Consider the following 21,265-nt stretch of genomic DNA (forward strand, 5'->3'; position numbering starts at 1 on the left):
ATGGGTGCTTCACCAAAGTGTCCTTTATGCACGCATCCGTTATTAAATCTGCCCCTGTTTTGGCTATCTCCTTTAATGCTTAACAAATGTAAAGCGTTGAAACTTATGCTTAGTTGAAGCATCAAATGCGAGTCATATTGAGCAGTCACCGGAATAACTTAGTCATTTGGGCTAATAAACTGTTGCAGCCATACCGAACACGAAACCAACTACAAATGCAAAACACCCAGTGGGGCATTTATTAACTTGTATTTAAAAAGATCATTTTTACATCTACATGCCTGATAATAGCTGTAAGGTATACCGATTGGATTTGGTCGCCTTCTAAATTTTCTAGTTAGAATCGTAACAGTGCGCCATCTTGCCTGAGTGGTATACGCAGGAGATGGAGGATAAACAAATGCTTTATCTTGTTTTAGAGTTATTAAGGGGTTTATGTGTATAAATTCACTTTTGGTAATGGGATCCTTAGCCTTCAAATCACTTTCGATGTGAGCATAATTAAAACGAGCAATAATTGCCCGTGGAAATCACGTAATCGTGCTTATGATTGCGTGAATTAACACATTTACTTATATTGTTTAGTACCAAATGCGATGTAATTGTCCCCGTGACCATGTGTAATGGCTTTCCAAACACCAATATTTATGAAGGGAATTACTTAGGCTAAGCACATTAAAGGTACGTTATGTACTGACCTGACCTGTTCGAACATATACCTGAATAAGTTGACTAGCTGTCCCGTGAGTAACCATCCAGACTTGCTAAGCTGCAGCAAGTACTCGAGGTGCTACTCTAGCAACAACGGTAGGCAGGGATTTTGATGGCCAAATGCAACGTCTAGATGCCTCAAGAGAAAAAATTCGCTGTTCGTGCCTGAATCCATGATGGTTCACACATGAAAGACAATGAAAACCGTATCAAGTGATGTTGTCCTTTAATTAGATTCCTGAGCAATCAAAGAAAATTAACAAAGGTATGAAAGAGTTCTTACCTACCTATCCATATCAAAGACCAAGGACCTTCTTTGTTTCGCATTAGGATATATAGAAAACTATCCTGGTGGGATATATTGAGAAATTAAAAGTGCAAATATCTTAATCGAGTGAATACATATTTGCACTTAAGATTAGGTAGAAGACTTACATAATGTTATTGTTGTGGTTCTAAATTGACTGGAATATCTGACATTAATAAGTTTCCATAAGTAAGACAAACCACCGGCCGATAAACAATAACAATAACCACAATTAAATGCATGAACAAAAAAAAATAATTTTTTAAACAATTTTTGGTTGCTTGCAGTCAAATAAACAAGTTCATTGTTGACCTTGATTTGTTACAATCCACAGCTAAGCGTTTACCACCTGATCTTAACCGCGCGTTACGGACGCGGTGTAAATTCTGTTCGATACGTAGTGTCGTTCGGTTTGGAGGTTGGTTTGGCTGATATATGCAGAACCACAGATGAAGCGACAGCTTGAAGACCCCATAAATGTATCTAGGAGAAAAAGCCGACGTCTGGATTCAGACTTATGCAGTGAAAAATATGTTTCCGAAGTGTTGTCTTTGTTTGACATTAGTGCGATGTCAGTCGCCTATCATTTACCATTCGAATATGTCGAGTCTACTCTGGTGCATGTACCAGATCCTGTTCAGGAGCGTATAATTTTTTATTCGTTTCCTCGGGATAGCGCCGATATAAAAACTTATTCGTCTTTCATGTCATACAAAGCGGGTTCATCTGAAAACTCTCCTTTCTCCATCGGAGAGCAAATATTTCAAAGAAACTGCGTAGAGGATGCCATTCAAATAGGCAATTTGGACTTATTATGCACATTAAGCATTCTTCTACAGGTTTCCATCTAACGGGTGTGGTAAAAACCGATGGCAATATTCGAGGTTTATTAGATTCAAAAACCTACAAAGTTTCCATGACTTTTGACAGGTGCTACAGCTCATTGCTTTTTGTGACACCTTACTTAGGTGCAAAATTACGTCCGTTTGCTGTACATGCAACAGCCGTGGACTCTCCTGGTGCCCGCATGCGGTGGCTCTGGCACTTTTTCGAATAAACAGGCCTGGTGGTGTAAATTATCGCGCCCCAATATCTGGTGAGTTGGCGAGCTTACTTCACTTTTATTGGTTTTGAGGCTTTATTCCTATAAGTTTGGGGTCTTGCAATAAAATGGGTATAGTTTTTATTATTAGCCTCGTATTTTTCCCCGTTCACATTAATTTTATCGTTGACTTGGAACGTAGGATCATATCCTTTTGATTGGCTGATTTACAAATTACAAAAAAGGTTTATCCATCATTCATTATTATGGCTTTTCTCTTTGTTCCAGGCCAAATTATTAAGCTCTAATCCATCATGCAGATTTGTGCATTTGGTGACTTGGGAATTCGATGCATAGGGACCTTAATTGATTTCATGTTTACCCAACCTAAATTCATTGTTTGTTTAGCAAATATACCCTGGACAAATAGTCTTCTATTTAATCATGCTAGTTTTTTTAGTTTTTATCAATGATTTGCTCGGCGTTTGTGACGCGGACTTCGTGTTGAAGTCCCCATTTTTTTCAAAGGCGTAATCATGTGATCTGCCCTGCAGGATGATTTCCCGAGCATTGTCTAAGCAGGAGTCTAGTGCAACCTTTTGATTCATTGAGACGGTATGGGACAGTATTTTTATGCATTAGATACAATTACCTTCCGCGAATCCGAAAGAAACCTTAGCTTTGGGGCTGGCGGTGTCCGCTCCCTCTGGCATTATTGCATTTGCGTTTGGGGTTTTAAGAAATCTGGTGCTTCTCTCACAGCCACCGCACTAGTCGAGTTAAGTCGCGAAGATGACTAATAGCATGTCATTCTGCCAATAGGACACGAAAGAGAATTCTCAATGGGTCGGTTTCTGCGCTCTTAGGCTCCGACCAGTATGTGGTGAGGGCGCCTTTGGAGGAAGCTCAGGAAACAGGGGGTTAAAAATAAGGCTTTTTCGCGATAGATAACCGCGCACAAGTCTTCGCGTCAATGAGGGAGCATGATAGGGCACGCACATGTCCCATCAACCATTAATCTACCCCTTTCCTCTCCACCACGAGCTCGCAGTAGCTGACTAGGAGCAGTCAGAAATATTATTTAGCTTCTCTTTGTCGAAAAAATTTTTCCATTTTCACTAAATCTCATGCTTTTGTGTGGCCTCTTTCTCAAAATCCACTACTTTTTGGAACTTTTCTTTGCTTCTCTAGATGTCATTGTTTCAAATATTCCTCAATCTCAATAAAACAATGGTTTCGTGTAAGCTAATTCGTGCCCTATGGGAGGTCGTATTTAGGATACACCTCATTATCGAGGCACTCTTTTACTGTAGGCCCCAAACGTTACAGCCTCCCTATTTGATACTATTTTTACGCATCCGCTTCTCCTCACTGGCACCGATTTGGAACCATGAGCTTTCAAAAAACGGAGATCATGTTTAGAGCATATTCGCCTCATAATCACCAGACGGTACCCTCCGGAGTTAGTTTTTATCCTCGCTCATGGTGACCATTGAGTCTTTGCCGGATTGTGTTGTTTTGAAGGACCTGGTATTTTTTCAAATGCTAACGTTTTTAGAGCCTACTTGATGTTTGAGGCATGAAGATACCCGTGAGTTTCGGGTGAAATCTTCGATTTGATTGGCTGAAGCGAAACCATCACCTGGCTGGTTACCCAAGATGGCCGAATTCGCTTATCTACCTGAGGAGAGCACTCATTGAAATGGTGGTTTGTCACTTCCAAGTTTTACGCCACTTACCAATCACGTCGGGCGATGTCGTGAATGTGTCCAAAATTCTCCCTTTTTAAGTAAATTGATCTTGCCTCACTGGCTCAAATTTCACGTCTATTGGCTAGAAGTTAAATTACCTTACAGATAAATGACTTTCTTTTAGATGAATTTTTTTCATTCACCCCCAAAGTTTAGGCTATAATCTACGGCTGGCAAGGTATTCTAACGCCCCTTATCGCCTCCTCGCATCTAACATTTACACGGACCTGTGTTATTCGAGTCCTGCGTGGACTCCAGTTAGACGTTTACATTTGCATCAACAAGTTGACTAATGTTTGTAAATGCAACGAATCAACTACCCATTGTCTGACCAGTCTTCTTCCACACTTTGTTGATATTACGACCCCGCATAATGTGTCCTACGCGTTCCGATTCACATGCACAATGTTTACTTGTGAGCCCTCTTTACCCAAATCTGGCATCTGACCGAGCAAGTTGATTGCATGGTAAGCGTATTCATTATTGCAAGCAAATGACAAGAAACCTCTTCTGTAACGTTCTAAACACTTATTTTAAACAAAGAGCATACAAACTTCGTAGATAAAACAGGGATATCCAATTTGTGAAGAGTCTTTGTAAATTTTTTTCACTACTAAACCACTTTAAGTGACTCTTTAATGGGATCCTCGTATTTAGTCAATCATATTCAATCCAGTCATAAATCATGACTGATGGATTTGGAAATTTTGCTTAGTGGAGTTTGGCATCACCACTGGATTTATCGTTAATTTCAGTTCCCCCTCAAAAAGTAGGGTATACTGTTACACATGCCTCCAGTTCCCCATAATTCCAAGTCTTCATCTCAGAGTTACATTCGATCAGTCGGAAAGTCGAGGCTCATCCCAGTTCGAAATGTTGAGCCCGTTAAATTGGCCTTTTTCCCTGAGGCACTTTAGCTGTTGAAGCAGTTTTTGCCTAGCGCAGAAGTGGACACATCTGCGAGCTTGAGTGGGTAAGTGGGGAAATTGTGCTCTAAGTAGTTGCGGCATTGTTATTTACGTGTCTACTCAGCTAGGCTTGACACCATCATCGTGGCTTGAGGTACTGGTGTGTCGTAGCGTCACAACGAGAAGATGGCCGCTGTCAGCCGTTTTGGCGACTGCGGCTGCCTTGGCTAATTCCACTGCTCCGTGCATCAAAATCTCAGAGCCTGAATGATTTTAAGCGCTTCCCTAGTCTACTTCTCGCTCTGCTGGGCACTGTGCCCCCTCTCTTGTGAGCCATGACTTCAGTGCAACTAAACCTCCCAGTTGTCATAATTTCGACTGTGATGGAGGCCAAGTGAACTTGTTTAAGGTGATTAAGGCCCTGTACTCACTATCGCGTTTTGGAGTTATTCTACAGGGGCTATACTTTGCAACATCCTTATACTGCCGTAGTTCGAGTGATACCTCGGCTGTCCGAAAGCCTATCACAAGCCATAGCCGGTAGTACACTTTCGCAGCAATCGGTACACCTCCCTAAATTGTTTACTGTGGCACCAACCCGAAGTGGGTATTATCTCTTTCACGCAAATTAGCCAAATTTTCCGTTTGAAATTTATCCTATGTGGAGCAGCTAGCCAGGCAAACAGGCTGGCTGGCCACCCCGTCCTCTGAAAGAACTGCGACGCATACTTAAAAGTGTGTCCGACGGCCAAACTTCGCACTTACTTGAGGATAGGCCGTCAGCCAGCGCTGTATGAGCCCTGATGGGAAAAATTTGCTCAACTTCCCATCCAATTTACGTTCTAGACACGCTGGTAAAAATGGACCGCGGTCAGCTGCAGAAGTTTGCTCAATACTTAATCGCCTCGCACCCCAATCGCGTGCTAGCAAGTGCTCAACACCTCGCCGACAGACTTCTTCAACGTGACTCTCAATTGAATAAAACCTATGGTGAGTAATTTTGTGGCTTTTCACTTCCATTGACCCCCAAAATCCTACAGCTAGGCATCGTCAGATTTCACCCGGTCTCCTTAGGGATTGATGTACCAAGGACTCATCCTGGGTTATCCTCGAAGTTGTCTTTTGCGAGGATGTAGATTTTGCCCGTACGATGTTTAAGTGGAGAACCATGCCCTTTCTCGAAGGATGGGTCCGTTGCTTTTGCAGGTCTTTCCAGCCTCCATAGTTGTTCACGCTTTCTCCAGCTAATCGATGGATCTAGGAGAAGACGTATCTCCAAATTTGATGGTAATGAGGATTCCTTGTGGTATAATGAAGTCTCATTAGTTGCAGCAATTTACATAGAACTTGGGTGTATGCTAATTCCAGGCGAGGCACACGGATCGAAGCAAGACCGAAGGAGAATGAACACCGGAATCTCACCCCGGTTCCTTCCACATCCCATTCTCACTTTGCATGCCTAAGGGAGAGAGTGGGTGGGTTTGGTCTTTTCCTTGGGTCGCCTTATTCACGCCAATCGGGTGAGGGCGGTAACACATCTGTTGGCACTGGCACCCGCGCGCGTTCGCATCACCTCCCCCCCCCCCCCATTTTTCATACTCCAGCATCTCGTTCAATCCACGGTGTTTATATTTATCCTCTCACTAGCAGGTAGCTAGCCCGATAGAGAGAGAGGCGACAGATAAGTCAGCTGATACGAGAGACTGACAATCAGGTGTGTGCTATCCTGTGCTCCCTTTTCTCTTCCACAAACAATCTTCATTTCTTGGGTGCAGCGTCGAGTGAATGAGCGAGCCAGGGAGGGACTGTGTGAGCGAATGAGTGAGTAAACACCGGATGGTGAGCGTGAGAGCAGTTGAAAAAATCCTCTAATTGGCAGGCCGCACAAACGCCGCTGAATGCTTCTAGTCCACCAGCGTGATGTGTACGTGTACATGCTTGGACTTCATTTAATTTTCACTAGAGGGGGAGGAGCAGTGTAGTATAAGCCAAGACTACAGGGTCACATGATAGTCCATGAGTTCTTTTGGCAAGTCAAACACTACTCCTGAACTGCGCTTACTGAAACACAGTTGTTCCACTTCTCGTCCCCTCTAGAGACACAGAAGTCATGAAACGGAATCTTACCATCCAATTTCACCGCACTTTCATTTTTATACCCTCCAAAACCAAGCCCTAGTGGTTTGCTAGAGGCGGTTATTGGAGCGAAGACTGAGCTTGGCTTTCCCTTATACTTTTGTGAAATAAAAAAGGACCCAAAAGTGCGGCCACAACAACGAAAGGTACTTTAGCGTTAACGACATTGGCAAGAAGATCGCTCTGTGAGGATAAGCGCATTCAGCGCAGCTGGGCACAGCGGTGTGTCTAGACTGTTATATTGCATCTCCTTTGCCGCGCTTTTCGCTTTTTGTCGTGTCACCTCTCCTTTTTCGAGGGAATCGACCACACCCAAATCCACGTGACTGTGTGCGGTGTGTAGATGCGTTTTGACTCAGGATTTACACAACCTCTTCCAGCATCTTTCTACTCTATCACTTGCTCAAATTCCCGTCAAAGTTTCTATGTAATGCACAGTTGTACCAAGTTTTCAAGGAAGTTTAGCTTCTTTATTTAGCAGTTTGAAATATGGCTCTAATTAATCTTAACTAGCTTGTGCGTTTCATGGGTTTGTAGAGGTACCCTAGAATTATTCTTTTACTCCTTACTAAGCCCCTCATTATAAAACTGATTTTCCCTAAATGTACCCGGTTTTGAACCACATCTACCTTTCATTGCGGTCATAAAGACAATCCGTAGTATTGTAACTCAAAATTTGGCAGGAGACGCATAAACAAGAGCACTACAGTCGGAGTATGAATGCAGTCTTTATTATTCACTCGCATAAAAGCATAACCTCTTCACCGCCTATTGTGCGAGAGCTCTATCCACTGCGGGGGAGGAGGAGGGGTACAAGATTGACTGTCTGTGTCATTTTCACTCATCTTTGTTTACTTCAGGCCGGTTCTAAAAGTCCTCCTCGGCAGTAACCAGCAAGAGAGAATGGGAGAGGTGGAGGTGTAGAGCTTCAAGCCTTGTTTACGCACAATTTAATTACTTTAGCCTTTAACTAGCAACCAATCCGACCACCTCGCGTCCGGTTTCTGCATGTGAGAGACAGCATGACTCACATGCTTTGCTGGTGTGCGTGCTTGCGTGTCCCCTCCTGCTTCCACAATTGCATTTTCCGCCTCACCACCACCCTTGCTACTCCTCTCTTGTGAAAAGAGGGGAGGAAGAGGAGAGGGGCAGCGAGGTGGAATGAAGTGGAGCGAGGTGTACGCGCCCTTAACGTAGCACACAGCTGATGAAGAATGAAGCCTCGGGTCGGTGGTGGGTATGCGTGTGGGTATGCTGAGTTGGCGTGTCTGATGTCGATGCTCAAGCTATAAATCTAGCAACAACTAGCTTACCAATCTCCCTTTCCTGTTGACCGCACGAACTGTGGGATTACTAGGCTGTCCGTATAAGCTCTCTCGACCAGAAGGGGTTTTGCACGTGGGAAAGTGAAGCTCTGCTCATCTGAATTCTGTGTATCTGGAATGCTAGACTTCCGTATGCTCTCCATGTGCCATCACCTCTTCATCTACCATTAGTGTGCTGGTCTGGCTGGATGCCTTATACACCTCTGCCTAATCCACAGCACTGACGGCAAGGGAGAGGCGAGTGGCCTTTTGCATTTACGCGCCAGTAGATGCCCTTTTTCCAGAAATACACTGACCGGACACATGCACTCGCCCATTGGTTGTCCCAAGGTCACCCCAACAAACACCTGCGCTTGTGTGGCTGCTAGGTCCTGCTCTTCCGAGCGAAAATTGGTACATTCTGCCCGCTGAGCACTTCATTTCGTTCGCTTCATTTTGACATATCTATCAGATGATCCACTAACTTGACTTCGCCATTTTCCCGATGGTTTTCTACGCTAATCATCTTGACAAACAATGGATCATGTGTTCAACCTTAGCTCGTCATTAATCGGCTGTTTTTATCAACCCGCAATACCTGTCAGGATCGTTGTTTTAAATAATAATGCTTTCGTCGTACTCGCGTGTTGGGAACGTGCGGCAGCTAGAACCCCAGGGCTTTTGGTCTATTAGGGTACTATTTTTTTCTACTCAGTTGCCGAACCTACACGCATTATTATGTGAAACTGTACTGATGATGTTGTGAGACTAATCGCTTGGAGCTTGATCATTGGTCTGTTGAAATGACCATCGCGTCGGCAAGTAAGGTGTCTGGGCTCCACAATAATGGTCACGATATTCTTTCGTCTGAACTGCAAATCAAACTGGTGCCAGCAGGCACAATCTACCGCATTGGGTGCACATAAGATAAGATGGCATTTTCGTCGCAAATGAAATAACTTCTTTTCCTTATCACCACCGTTTCCCAGCTCTTCCACTGTTGGGTTGTAAGGGAATGCTTATGCAACCCTTTGGGTGTATAAATTGTTTTCAAAGTAATTTTTAGACAACAACCTTGTCACGGACCATCTGAGGCCGGGGGAAATTTCGACCTTTCATTAATCTCTTGAAGCCTCCTGGTTCTAAAAAATTCCAGAAGTCGACTATCTGAATGTAGTGTCCTCGCATGGAAAACTGCATTTCAATTTCGTTGTGAATTCACATCCCGATTTGTGAGTACTTTCAACAAATCGCACGAATTCCCACAGCTCAAAAACACGCGCCACGCTGTGTTCCAGATTTTCCTTCCCCATCCATCCCCACTAGTATTCTCATCGTTTATGTGGGTTTGATGTGGCTGAAAAAAAAACAGTTGGCCACGTTTGTCAACATTTTTTTCCAGTCCATCAACCTTTGTGATTTCAGAGCCTAGGTGGGCGGGCCTTACGCTATGCATGCTTCTCTCTCACTGCTTACCATCCGGACGTGTGAGTTTGGGTTTCTACTGATTGAATCAGCTTGTACCTGCACCCTCTAATCGCTTGTCCGATGCTCCCGGATTCGCTTTTCATAGTTGTGTCGCCAGTACTCAAACTAATCTTCTATTCCAAGGGTTCACGTGTCTAGTCATCATACGATCTGGACAGTCTTCTCTACCAAAAAGGACCTTAAACTGGACGAGCTGTTTTCGAATGCAGCGGAGCATTAGCCTGCTTCTCTCTCTTTCATATTCTGTGTCGACTTGAAGTCGCAACATGCCTGGTTAAAGTGTTTGCATTCACAATGCCAACTTTGGAAGCCTTCATGCTCGCTCATACGTAAATACCGTCCCTCCCCCTCCCTTTCATGAAATCCTCAAGCCTTTTTAGCAAAGGCTGTAAAAGGCGCGAGCTTTCTCAGGATCCAAATTATGCCCTACCTAATACCTGGCTTGCTCGCCTTTAGTTCGGGAAGGCGCAGGTGCTAGCATTTGAGCTGGGCTAGCTGAAGCCGGACATATCTTCTTCCCTATCTCCTAGTCTGTAGCCAGAGGGTGATTTGGCTTTGGGCATGCTGCAGAGTTTGCATAGTCTCGTCTGTTTGTCTAACGAGGTCACGACTCAACTCCCGGATCAATTATGCATGCAGTAGGGAAGCAAAGGCAATGGCAATAAGCAAAATTCTCATCTTCTGCGATTCATGAAGAATTCAGGAGATCTTTCATGCAGGAAATGTGAACCACTGCCTTGAAATTATCTTTTGCAGTCCTACGGCCTTTGAAAGAAGCAAAATCCCATAGTCGAGGGTGATACTAATTCTCTGTATTCCTTCTCATTAGATGGAAAGCTTTTACTACTCCGGCTTATGCCGTCGCCAGAGTGAGCATTGGGTCACCGGCTGCGATATTGTTGAGTGCTAAGCTTGTAAAAACCTGATTCGTTTGAATTATGGAAAGGAGATGATGCTGATAGGGTAAGAAAAGCGTCGTGATGGTGCTGCGTCATTAAACTGCGGAGTTGTTGTGTCTAAAAGTGGGTGTCGCGTCTGTCTAGGAAGCCGAGCAAATGCGACAAATGACCTCGTCGACTGAATTTCCACTGTTATGTTGCGTGGAGGTTGCATTGAACTTCGCGAGATGTATTTTTCCTGTTGACTTCAACTCTTGCGTGTGCTGTCACAACTGCTTACAAATTAATTTTTTACACCAGCTACTACTGTAGTCAACTTACCTATGGGTTACCGACCATTAAGCCACTGTCAGTGCTGCCATGATACGTTCATCCAACAGTTTACGCCCGTAATTCCCTCTACATTGTCTATTGGCCAAACTACTACATGCATCCATTGAAAGTAGGCATCGGTTGTTTCAACAGAAGTGGGATCTGGTCAGGACTTCATTTTATGTCAAATAGGAAAATTAACTGCATTTCCATTTACTCGTCTAAAACCCTCTGCAGCTCTGAATAGACTTAACTCCATCTAATCGTTTCCATAGTCTTGGAAACAGTCGGCAAAGGCCGCACCAAACCCATACTTCTGTCTTATTTGAAATATTGAATTCTATCGTCTAGATGTCACGCCGCTTTTCAATTGTAAGTGGTAGAAAACTAAGTCAACTACACTTTCCCTCTTCCCCTCCCCCACAGTCTTCAGGCATCACACCTCGATCCTTAACCCTAGAAGAATCCCAAGCAGTGGTAGTATATCCACAACAGTGTAGGTTGTGGATAGAGCGTGAACCAATCATTGCGTTTTTGGCTTCGTTACTGTTACTGCAACAAACTTCCTTGTGGTTGCAGTAGCGCTAGACAGTCATGATGTTACTCATGCCCTGAGCAAGGCGGGAGTGGGGGCGGTTTGATTGAAGGCAGACATTTTATCGCTAGATTTTTTCATCTGTCTGACTTAATGATTTTTCCGCGAGAATTAAAGGCAGGCTTTTGGCTGTCTTCACACCCTCTCAGCCGAGGGGATCAAAGGGGTCCCGTACACATCCTCCCTTCATGCAAATGTCTACTTACTATGGGAAACTGTGTGAGAATTCGGTATAACCGTGAAGCCTGAGTTTGCGAAAGGAGTCAAAGGCTCGAAGGAAATAACCTTAACCTATTTAGCTCTCCCAGCTTGTGTATTGCGTGCATGGCCAAATGTTGAGTTTGCGTTTAAGTTCAAATATCGTAAGATTTCATTTTTGGGTTGACTTGAGGACGTTGAATCGGTTTTCTATTTCCTCTAATCCTGCCATAGTCGCGTACAGTAGTCTGCACATTAAAATATTTGAACAGAACTTCCATCATAGTCATGGGGTTTGATTCTGCCGAAACCGGTGAATCTGAGTCGATTTACACGTCTAGTCTATGCTGCGTTTCCAACTCCAACTTCGTGGCAGATTTAAACATGAATTTAGGTAATTTTCCCTTGTGCCCGGCTCACTCATTAATCACAGTGATTTTCCGCTAGGATAGCCTGACTTCTGGAGAAAAATATGGCTTGAGCATCATGCAGGTGGTTAAGCTCCATCCCCATCCATCATAGTGTTCAAGAAGCCTTTCAGGCTGTTGAGCATATCAGTTTCAAATTGGATTTTTTCCTTATATTGATTCTTTGGTTGGTAAAACACCATCAATTATACTTGCATTAGGTGTTATTCGGAGAGAAGAAACTTTCGAAGAATTTTGACCATCGGCCCTCCCCTTCAAGCAGTGCCCACTTGGAGGTCTCTGCAAATCGTTTCAGCAGTTCATTTGGCTGCTAAATGCGCTTCTCATCGTTCCTCTAGCGGAAGTGTTGGGAACAGAGAAATAGACTGTTACATTATCGTACACTAGGGCTTCCGGAGCCCCAAAACACCTGATGACTTATCCGAGGCCCTTAGCTGGGGCTTCCGCTAATGCTAACAACATTTGAGGAACTTCTGGGCATTTATCAAATGCACCCACGAGAACCATTTAGTGGTAACTGTCAATGGGCCCAACATATTCCACGCGAATAAAGTTTATCTGCCCTAGGTGACACAGATGCTAAGGCATGCTGTTGATAGTACTTTTTTAGTCGTTCAAGCTGTACTGCTCAGTTGACAACAAGTCTCGACGCTGATAAGGCTTTTTTAGCTCACCTACAACAATTGCATACGGCTATCCTGGTTGAAGGCATGTTACCACCTAAAAGGTTGCTTCCGAGATCATGTAGGAAGTGGCAGAGGCAACTTTAATCGTAGCAGCAAGCACACCAGTTACTTCCGCCGGAAATCGCGTCTTTCACCCATCTATTTGACAGATTTAATCAATTTTTTGGTATGGGACAGTAAAATTTCCACCGTGTACTGTAATCGCCCACCTCTACACCCGCCTTGCCGAGGGGGTTTGTGTTCTACGATCAGCGTAAAGTGTCGCTCAAATCACGTCTTTTGGGATTTCTTGATTGCAAATATTATGGTTTGTGGTGCCGCTCCGTTGGCGTCAGAGAACGAGGAGCACAGGTGATCGCCCTCTGTTGCATCAATGATGACGAGAGAGATGGGCTGCACCCTGACCGTAGCTCGAAGAGGGAAAATGTAGACTTAGTTCTCTACCACTAACAATTGAAAAGCCGCTTAATATCCAGACGATAGAATTTAATATTTCGGACGATCTTCAATTGGGGAGCATAATGAATATGCTAACTCTGATCTAACCATTGACCCGATTCCCCCAAAAGACTTGGCGCTCTATTGGGTAATGCTGTTGGATATGCCTTGTGAGCACCCAATCAGGTGCACCACGGATCCCCTGCCCAACTGGTAGAAAGGCGCTGTAGTGACTCACTAATCCCAGAAACGAGCGCAGGGCTAGTATTCCATGAGGTGGAGGCACTCTACTGATGGGTTCGGTTTTTCACTGGTCCAGTCTTCCGGCGTGCTTGTTGATGAGATATCCCAAAACTGGCGCAAAACCCGTAGCAAAGGTACGTTTATCTTGGCGTAGATGGGATCTGTATTTTTTCATCCGTTTAAGGACGGGCTCTATCGCTTTGATCAACTGCCTTTATTATGAACCTGTTATGATGATGCTGTTTGGACAAGCTGATACACCTTCCACATCGAGCATCATGGTATTCATGATCTCATTATGCATGTTTGGGGTAGTTTTGAGGCCAAATGAGAGTCACATTCACGTGAATTGTCCATAATCTGTGGTGTTGGTCAAGAACTCTCGGGACTCTTTCTTCGCCTCAATCTGAAGATAAGCATCTGAGTGGTTGGGTTTTACGAAATACAACCCTCCTTTCAGTTTAACGAACAGATTAATTGATTGGTTGTTGCTCTGATCCAGAAGTTACAATCGCCAGACAGCAGTCGGTATTCTAGATGGTCTTCCATGCTTTAATTGCTATGAAAGGGATTTTCGAGATGGCGTTCAGCCACAATTTAACCACCACACTACTGATGGACAAAGCGGCATACTTCCTTCAGTTCTTCCCAAATTGAGTTAGCACAGAGTATTATCACTTGCCCACTTGTTTAAATGGGCTCAACGTTTGACGGGAACATAACGACCGCCTACATGACAGTGATAATCTGTGTTCCCTCATCTCTGGATTTCTGGCATCTGTATTTTTTGAATGGGTGCTGTCTGACAAAGTGCCATTGGCCACACTGTCAGGTTCATTAGCATCAAGCTTTTCAAATGTCTTTCGGTTTCTATATGCCATTCCATGGGCGTGGCTTAGAAAGACTTAGTAAGCCGTAACTACAGTGGTATCAGGTTTGAGATGAAGCAAACGTTGACACTTGTGTGTTTCAACTCGTAGGTTCATCGACGGATCCTATTCGACCTCGCTCGAGGTACAAGTGGGGAGGTCTGAAATGGTGGACGGATGTAATTTACAAACAAAAATAGGGCATTTCAATCGGTCGCTAGTGACCTCCTCCAATTTGAAGGATTCACCCTGACGATTGTCTCTTTCCGCATAAGTCACGAACTCTTCATCACCTACTTTGTCAAATTCAAGGGACTATAGTGCAAGTTGAACAATGGTGGCTGCTCTTTTGGAAACCCTGATAAAACGAGGGTGAAGTACTTTCCATGTTTGATCATTCTAATCTGCTTCATGAAGAACTGTCCGCCCATCACCAACGCCAGTGAATTCGTTTCAAGTATCGTCCCCCCATCTTTTAAAACAAGGTTCTAATGTAGGACCGGGATCTGAATAGTGATTAAACTCCGGATTATTAATTTTAGTAACTTGTGTAACTAGGTCTTGTTAGAGTTTTGGTTTTTCGGCTGGAAAAACACTATTGAGTTCCCTTGTTTTAATTTCCTCTGCGTCAACACTGTAGCATCTTCGTGAAGCCCGAGTATGAGCGAGAAGCTTTAAAGACGATTATGTACTGAGTGGCATGGCCAAATATCGGTCAACCGTTGTTTATAAGTCACTGTCACTGATCTCTATCCGCGTCGACAGCACCGGCGTCGTTCACGACAGGTACAACCGCTCGGTTCGGATCAATCGGGAGTGTGGGCGCAGGACTACCGAGGCGAACACTAAACTCCGCCTCTTCTAACAACAATCACCGCAGATTACTCTTTCCTTCGAGTCGACGTGGCTACAGATGAGCGTTCTTTTTGAGCTGTTGAAGTAATTGTCGTTGAGCTTGTGTAAGAGCAAGTGAGAAATTGCTTTCGTTATGCAATAATGCTTGGTCGTACTCATGAACGGAAGGAGAAAATAATTTAATTCCTCTTGGCCCAGATAGACCGCATGCAGCAACTTCTCGTGGTAAGGCACATTTCCCTGCTTCCAATTAAGCTCTAATGCGTTTTGGCGTTCATTTTAGCGACACTTTTTTTTGGGAAACTTATTTTTAGACACTCTCAGAGGTGCTGAAATCCCAGTTTTAGCCCCACCTCGAATACGAGGTTAGTCATCGTCGCATTTAAGCAGTACGAGTTAAGATGTTCCATTTTTTGCCTCTGGGGTCAGTCCTTGTTGTGCGTAATGGGCGAGCTCTTCCACTCCTGCTGGTGACTTCGAATTGCTTAAAAATCCCTCTAGGAAGGCAGATCTTTAAAGAATTTGCCCGCATTATTGTCACTACTCCTTTTTGAAGTTCTAATGATCCATGTCAATTTAGTCAGCCCAAAGCCATTTTCGCCCTCGGTGTCTGTAGAGAAAGGCTCTTTATACTAGAGTAGGTACTCTTTAAAAGCTGTCTTGGTGAGAAATGTCATGTTTGTGTCTCACCCACTGACGGAAGGGCTATTCGCTTTTACGCCTGTATACTTTGTCCAGTTTGGTTCCCTTTAATGGTTTTTTTGTTCTCCTAGTTATTTTTAAGGCAACTTTAGTGGATGTCAGATGAAATGGGTGTAACTTTTAAATCTGGATTGGACGTGAGGCAACTACAGAAAGCTGTATTGCCAACCTACCTGGCCTAATTTTCAGAGTGTGCATTTAGTTTTCCTCAACCTAATACGAGTAATTAGGCGCCGCAGTGGTGATGCATCAGAGGTAGAGGTTTAACATACGCCTTGCTCCTCCTCCTCCCCCTACTACCACCGCCTTGTAATTGTTGTTTAAGGATGTCATGTTTTGCTGGCTGAGTGACGCTGTTAAATTCCCGTGTTGCACGCCAATTCACGTTGCTGTAGCGTTTAGAAGCGCATTAACAATTCCATGTCGGTGTTCTTCTTCGGCCCTGCACCTGGGAAATCGGGCTGAGGAATTGATTCACGAAAATCCGAGAGGTCTGCCAACAGTTAACGTCATTAGTCAAGCTGGTCACCTGGAGGTTTGCATGTGCACCTAATTTGAAAGATTATGTAGAGTTTCTCCCTCTAAGGTATGTTAAAACTCGTAAAATCCAAAAGTTTTACGCACGCGGGTGCACAATTGGTCTGAAGTTATGCACAATAAGTAGCATGAGTGTTTAGGTTAGCCTGGGGGCATTGTTTAATCTGGCGATTTTTAGTGCCAAGGCATTTCACCAAAACGCGTCGACGGCGATCTCTGCTGCCTGTTATCTCATTTCACATGGAAATGTCTCTCAATCAATAGCAACCATAATCTGTTGAACGGCTGTTCTTCCACGGGGCCTTTGGGCTCTTCTGATCATATTTTTAGATCCGGTTGTATTTTTATGGGAGACAATAATGCCTCTCCCATAATAAGAAAGCAACCAAGCTTACTAAAATACCCCTCACATGCTTGACCTGAGCAATTCGATGGGAATGCGAATCCACTTCTGGGCTAGAGTTCAGTCAGCACTATTCTCAAAGTCCGGACAGCCAAAACAACTGTTTTTATCACCAACAGCATGCAAAATTGGCGCTTTCCCCTAGGTACATTTGGTTAGTGGATTATTCTGCGTTTTTATTCTTCGGACTTATTCGCGTCATAAATCACTCGTACGTTACGTTTATTGCAATTAACCCGATTGCCGTGTTTTTTTTCGGGCTACTCTGTCTGCTCTGCCACAGACTTTTGAGTGGCGGTGATGTCTTGCTCCTAATCGCGACTGCCCCGTCTTTTCTGTCTCTGCGTTCGTGTGCGTACTTTAGGCGAGTTACATTTTTCCAGTCTCGGTTGAAAAAGCTCTCAAGCGCGTGAGACCTCTTATAAGGCTCCTCTACGAGACATTTAAATCACTCTTGCCTCTGAAGTCTGTCTAAGCATAAATAATATTCTGCTCCTTGCGCTATGCTACGTCGACGCAAGCCAGCTACCCATCCTTACAGGCGTTTTGCTGGATCGATGCAAAGCAGACTGCTTCACTACTTGCAGAGTCGGAGCGGCAGAAGTGTAAGAGTTGGAAAGGTACATAAGAAAGTAGGACTGTCTTTTAGAGTTTAGGTAACGCTAGTGATGAATAAAGCCAATTATTTTTTTTCCAAAACTCATCAGCCTCAGTGTCTTTTGATTAAATGAACTTTCTATGGTCAAGGAGCTGCGCTCCATGAAACACACCGTGCAACTGTTTTGTGGGGCGAAAAAAGGTTCGCTACTTGCTTATGGCTCTCTTGATCGCGTGCTCTGAGGGTCTTGCGAACTTCCGCATTTAACGTCAATGTGACTGTGAATAAGCCATCCTTGAACTGAACGGAATGTCCAGCAGAACCTGGTGTGGAATAACAAATACTGAAAACTGTACGCCGAAAGACTTACCCTGATCTTAGTGTTGGTGTCTTGATTGTCTGACGCTCTTGATGTTTTTACAGTCTTTTTCGCTCTGGAACTTCTTTGTGGCTGAATCTGTTTAGAAATGGAGTAATTTTGGCATCGAATCCTGATGGACTTGGTGCTGCAAAATACGTCACGTGATCGAAGGTTCCGCTAGCACACTTGTGCCGCGAGTTATTTAGTAATTCCGTGTCTTTGTCCACAGGAGCGCCAGATCCCACAGCAGGCGGTGGCATAAACGACTCCTCCACTTGGTACTTCGACGAGAGCGGGGTTCAAGAACAGCTGCGTTTGAATTTGGCAGCTCTGGCCGCCTACGGAGTGGGTGGTTGCAACGCGTTTGAAATAGCCTCCTCACAAACTGTCTCCACTTTCTCCTCCTCCACCACCACCTCTTCATCTTCGTCCACATACGGAAGGCTCTTCACCAATAACGGTCACTCCGACTTCCACCACTGTCGATTTGGTCGTTTCTCTGCTCGGTATTCCACTGACGAGGGGCCAACTACAGACGAAAACGGCTATAAACCTCGGAATTTTGGTGAGATTTTATCCAAGGTATTTAACGTCAAAAATGTCAGATATCTCAGTGGAAAGGGAAAGGAGACTGGATCATCATGCGTGTCATGGTACGGTTATAAATTATTTGCAGAAAATGGCAAATCACCCTTATAGGGTGGCATTGCACTGTTTGCTTCATTTACACGGATCTGCTTTTTTAGTAGAGTGGAGGAGGATGGAAGCGGATTTGGTGCTCCAGAACTCTAGTGAAGTGAAAGCGGAGAAGGCTGCATCCCAAATGTTGTTTTATAACCTGTGCTAGGTCGATAGTTTCTTCCGAACCTAGAAAATCAACACCTCAATCGTTCTGATTTACTGCATGACGAATATACGTAAAATCTATTCGCAGAATTTGGACATTTTTGCATTCTAGGGCGTCCCAATCAGTCCATCCGAACTCCTCCTGCCGGCATCGGAGGAGAAATATATAGCTTAAGCTTAGTTTGCTTGGTCGGATGAACACTACCGACCATTTGGATCACCACAATTAAGGACTGAATGTGGCCTGGCTGGGTGTCAAAGATCGATAAGTGAAGTGAAGATTTGATCAGTCGGGACGCCATCATTCTTTATCTGAAGCTCTAACTTCTACCGGCCTCATCTCCGTCCATGTTACACACACTTTTGCGTCCATTCTGGTTGCATAAATTAAACTTTTTCCTAGTTTTTCTCTTCCAGATTGATTTTATAGCCAAACTCAATAACCGCGTTTCAATCTTCATCACGTGCTCAATTCTTTGATGTATCTTTCTTGCTGTGCACAAGACGATAGCGTTAACTCAAAGGCATATTCGACGTTTTTTCGTGAAATGAAGTAAAGGTTCTAGCCATTTGCATTTTGCAAGTACAGAAAGGCTGTCGAGGCCTCTTTGATTTCGCGGTACGCCTTTTTCGTCCAATTGTTTAATTTCGGATCTTCTCTTTCGGTCCCTGCCCTTCCTTCCTCTCTCTCAGTCCTCTCACCTCTCAAAGCTTTACTTGTCTTTAGCTGCCTTGATGTTGTTTTCCCTGCAGCAACCCTGATCCTCCCGTTAGTTAAGCCAAGTGGATTAGCCTCATTAGAAATTCCCTACAGATCCGTTACTTGCTTGCTCGTCTGCCTCCTAGCTTTAAGGGCAAGTAGCAACTAAATTGCCTCCCCTACGTTCCCCTAGCTCTAGAAGACCCCTCTTTCCAGGCTCTGGTGTAATCAGCAGTCCCAGTTTCTCAGGGGATTTCTGTTCAAATGGGTTTCTGTTTGTATAGGATTGGAGGTACCTGGGTCCGTAAAAACAAACAGATTCTAATTTAACGAGGTACAGCTGCAGTAAGTGAAATATTCACTTTGTCACTTGGATTTAGAGAGAGAGAGAGAGTCGAGGTTCCATGTTCTGATGAAATATGTACCTCTGTCTTCATTTTAGCCTACCGCTCGTTTGCCCACACCTGGCTGGAGAACTATCGCCATCTTCTACGCTCGAAATTGCCACCTTTCGGCTACACGACCTCCGCCTCCGCTTCTACCTCGAATCACTCGGTCCACTCTTCGGCGCACTCGATACATCACCACAGCGTGATCGGTAGTGGCGGAGGCGGGATTGGTAGTGGTAGCTCAATACAGATTCTCCTCCCAAGCTTCACGCCACTAAATATGAATACTACTGCTCCGCATCACTTTCCTGGCAGTCAAATTGCCATGGTGTTTGCGAAAACCTACGAACTTCTCGCCGCTCGCGACACAAATGGACCACGCCTCCTCGCCATTATCACCGAAGAACTGCTCAATTCCGCTAACCTAATGGTAGAATTCTGCTTCACTCTTATAAAATCCTTTTTTTAGTAAATTTGAGTCTAGTCGTTAACGCATCACAAAACAGGTTATATTGGCCTCAGCTTATAAAGAAAAGGAGCCATTTTGCCAGCGACAGAACGTATCTATCGTTTGTCTTTCTACAGTTTTCAAAGGAACAATTGAATAAAGGACAACAGTCACATTCCTATAAGGAATAAACTCTCTGACATTGTATTAACTACTTCCCATTTCAATCCGCTGATTGTTTTCATCATTTCATTAGTGGGAGTGGTGCAATTACACTCCATCTTTGCCGCTTGGCAGTAAGGTAAAGTTACTGGTATCCCCTGCCACTTCCCAGAGATCAGGAAGGTAAGGTATGCTTTTTTCTGTCCAGCTATCATTATTACGCACTCCGGTAACTCGTTTCTGTTTCACTAGATCACTCAAAAGAACGTGGATTTTTCTGCTGATGCTCAATGCGATTTGTCTAATGTAAATATTAGTAGACCAGGAGCTGGTACTTTCGGTATCCATTTGACGAGTTTTAGTGGAAATGTATCTGCAAAACAGTCTCCCATAGGAATATCTCCGACTTAAGCCGAGTGTTAATGCACCAGGTTCGTGCTTGTGGACCTCGCAACTGAATTTCTAATTGCATTATTCAGTCAATCCTCCTCGGTCAGCAGTTAGCGGTAGTGAGTGACCACGTCTGTCATCAACTACAGCAGTCTTGCCTCATTCCTCATTGCATGCAAAACTTCCGCTGCTCATTCAGTCGTGATTGTGCAGTGAATCCTGCTGCATAAAACTACTGCAGCTGTTGTGCATGTTTATTATCATTAGACAGGCCTTTTCAGCTCCGTAGAACAGCCTGACTTTTATTTAGGCATAAGTTTAAGCATTCCCAGCCTTGATGTACCTTACACCCAATTGCCCATCTTGGGATGATGTGGAACTGGCATGTTCTTGCACCTCTGTTACCAAGTGAGCACTTACAAAAGCATAGCTGTAAGGTCTCACGAGCGCTATTGACAGCATATTGAGCATTCAAAGCATTGGCTTGGGTTTTCAGTTGCCTTCTGTAATCAAGCGTGAGTTAGCGGAGTGTGGTATTTTGCCAGGGGCATTATTTGGT

General features: G+C 44.2%; 1 protein-coding gene across 1 annotated transcript in view; it reads left to right on the forward strand. All coding sequences in view use genetic code 11, as the record gives it.

Moving 5' to 3' along the window:
- Window positions 1-1,467: 1,467 nt before the first annotated feature.
- The window catches only part of EGR_04590 (Zinc finger SWIM domain-containing protein 4), a gene marked incomplete at both ends in the record, with an annotated part of 40,314 nt that continues 20,516 nt past the window's right edge, over window positions 1,468-21,265 (forward strand). The window contains 6 exons of the mRNA XM_024493839.1: window positions 1,468-1,794; window positions 1,845-1,948; window positions 1,987-2,114; window positions 5,566-5,709; window positions 18,001-18,336; window positions 19,760-20,136. Coding sequence (XP_024351767.1) covers window positions 1,468-1,794; window positions 1,845-1,948; window positions 1,987-2,114; window positions 5,566-5,709; window positions 18,001-18,336; window positions 19,760-20,136 — 1,416 coding nt within the window. The remainder of the gene's footprint in view (window positions 1,795-1,844; window positions 1,949-1,986; window positions 2,115-5,565; window positions 5,710-18,000; window positions 18,337-19,759; window positions 20,137-21,265) is intronic.

Source organism: Echinococcus granulosus, assembly GCF_000524195.1.
Source record: "Echinococcus granulosus chromosome Unknown EG_S00029, whole genome shotgun sequence".
Classification (NCBI taxonomy): domain Eukaryota; kingdom Metazoa; phylum Platyhelminthes; class Cestoda; order Cyclophyllidea; family Taeniidae; genus Echinococcus; species Echinococcus granulosus.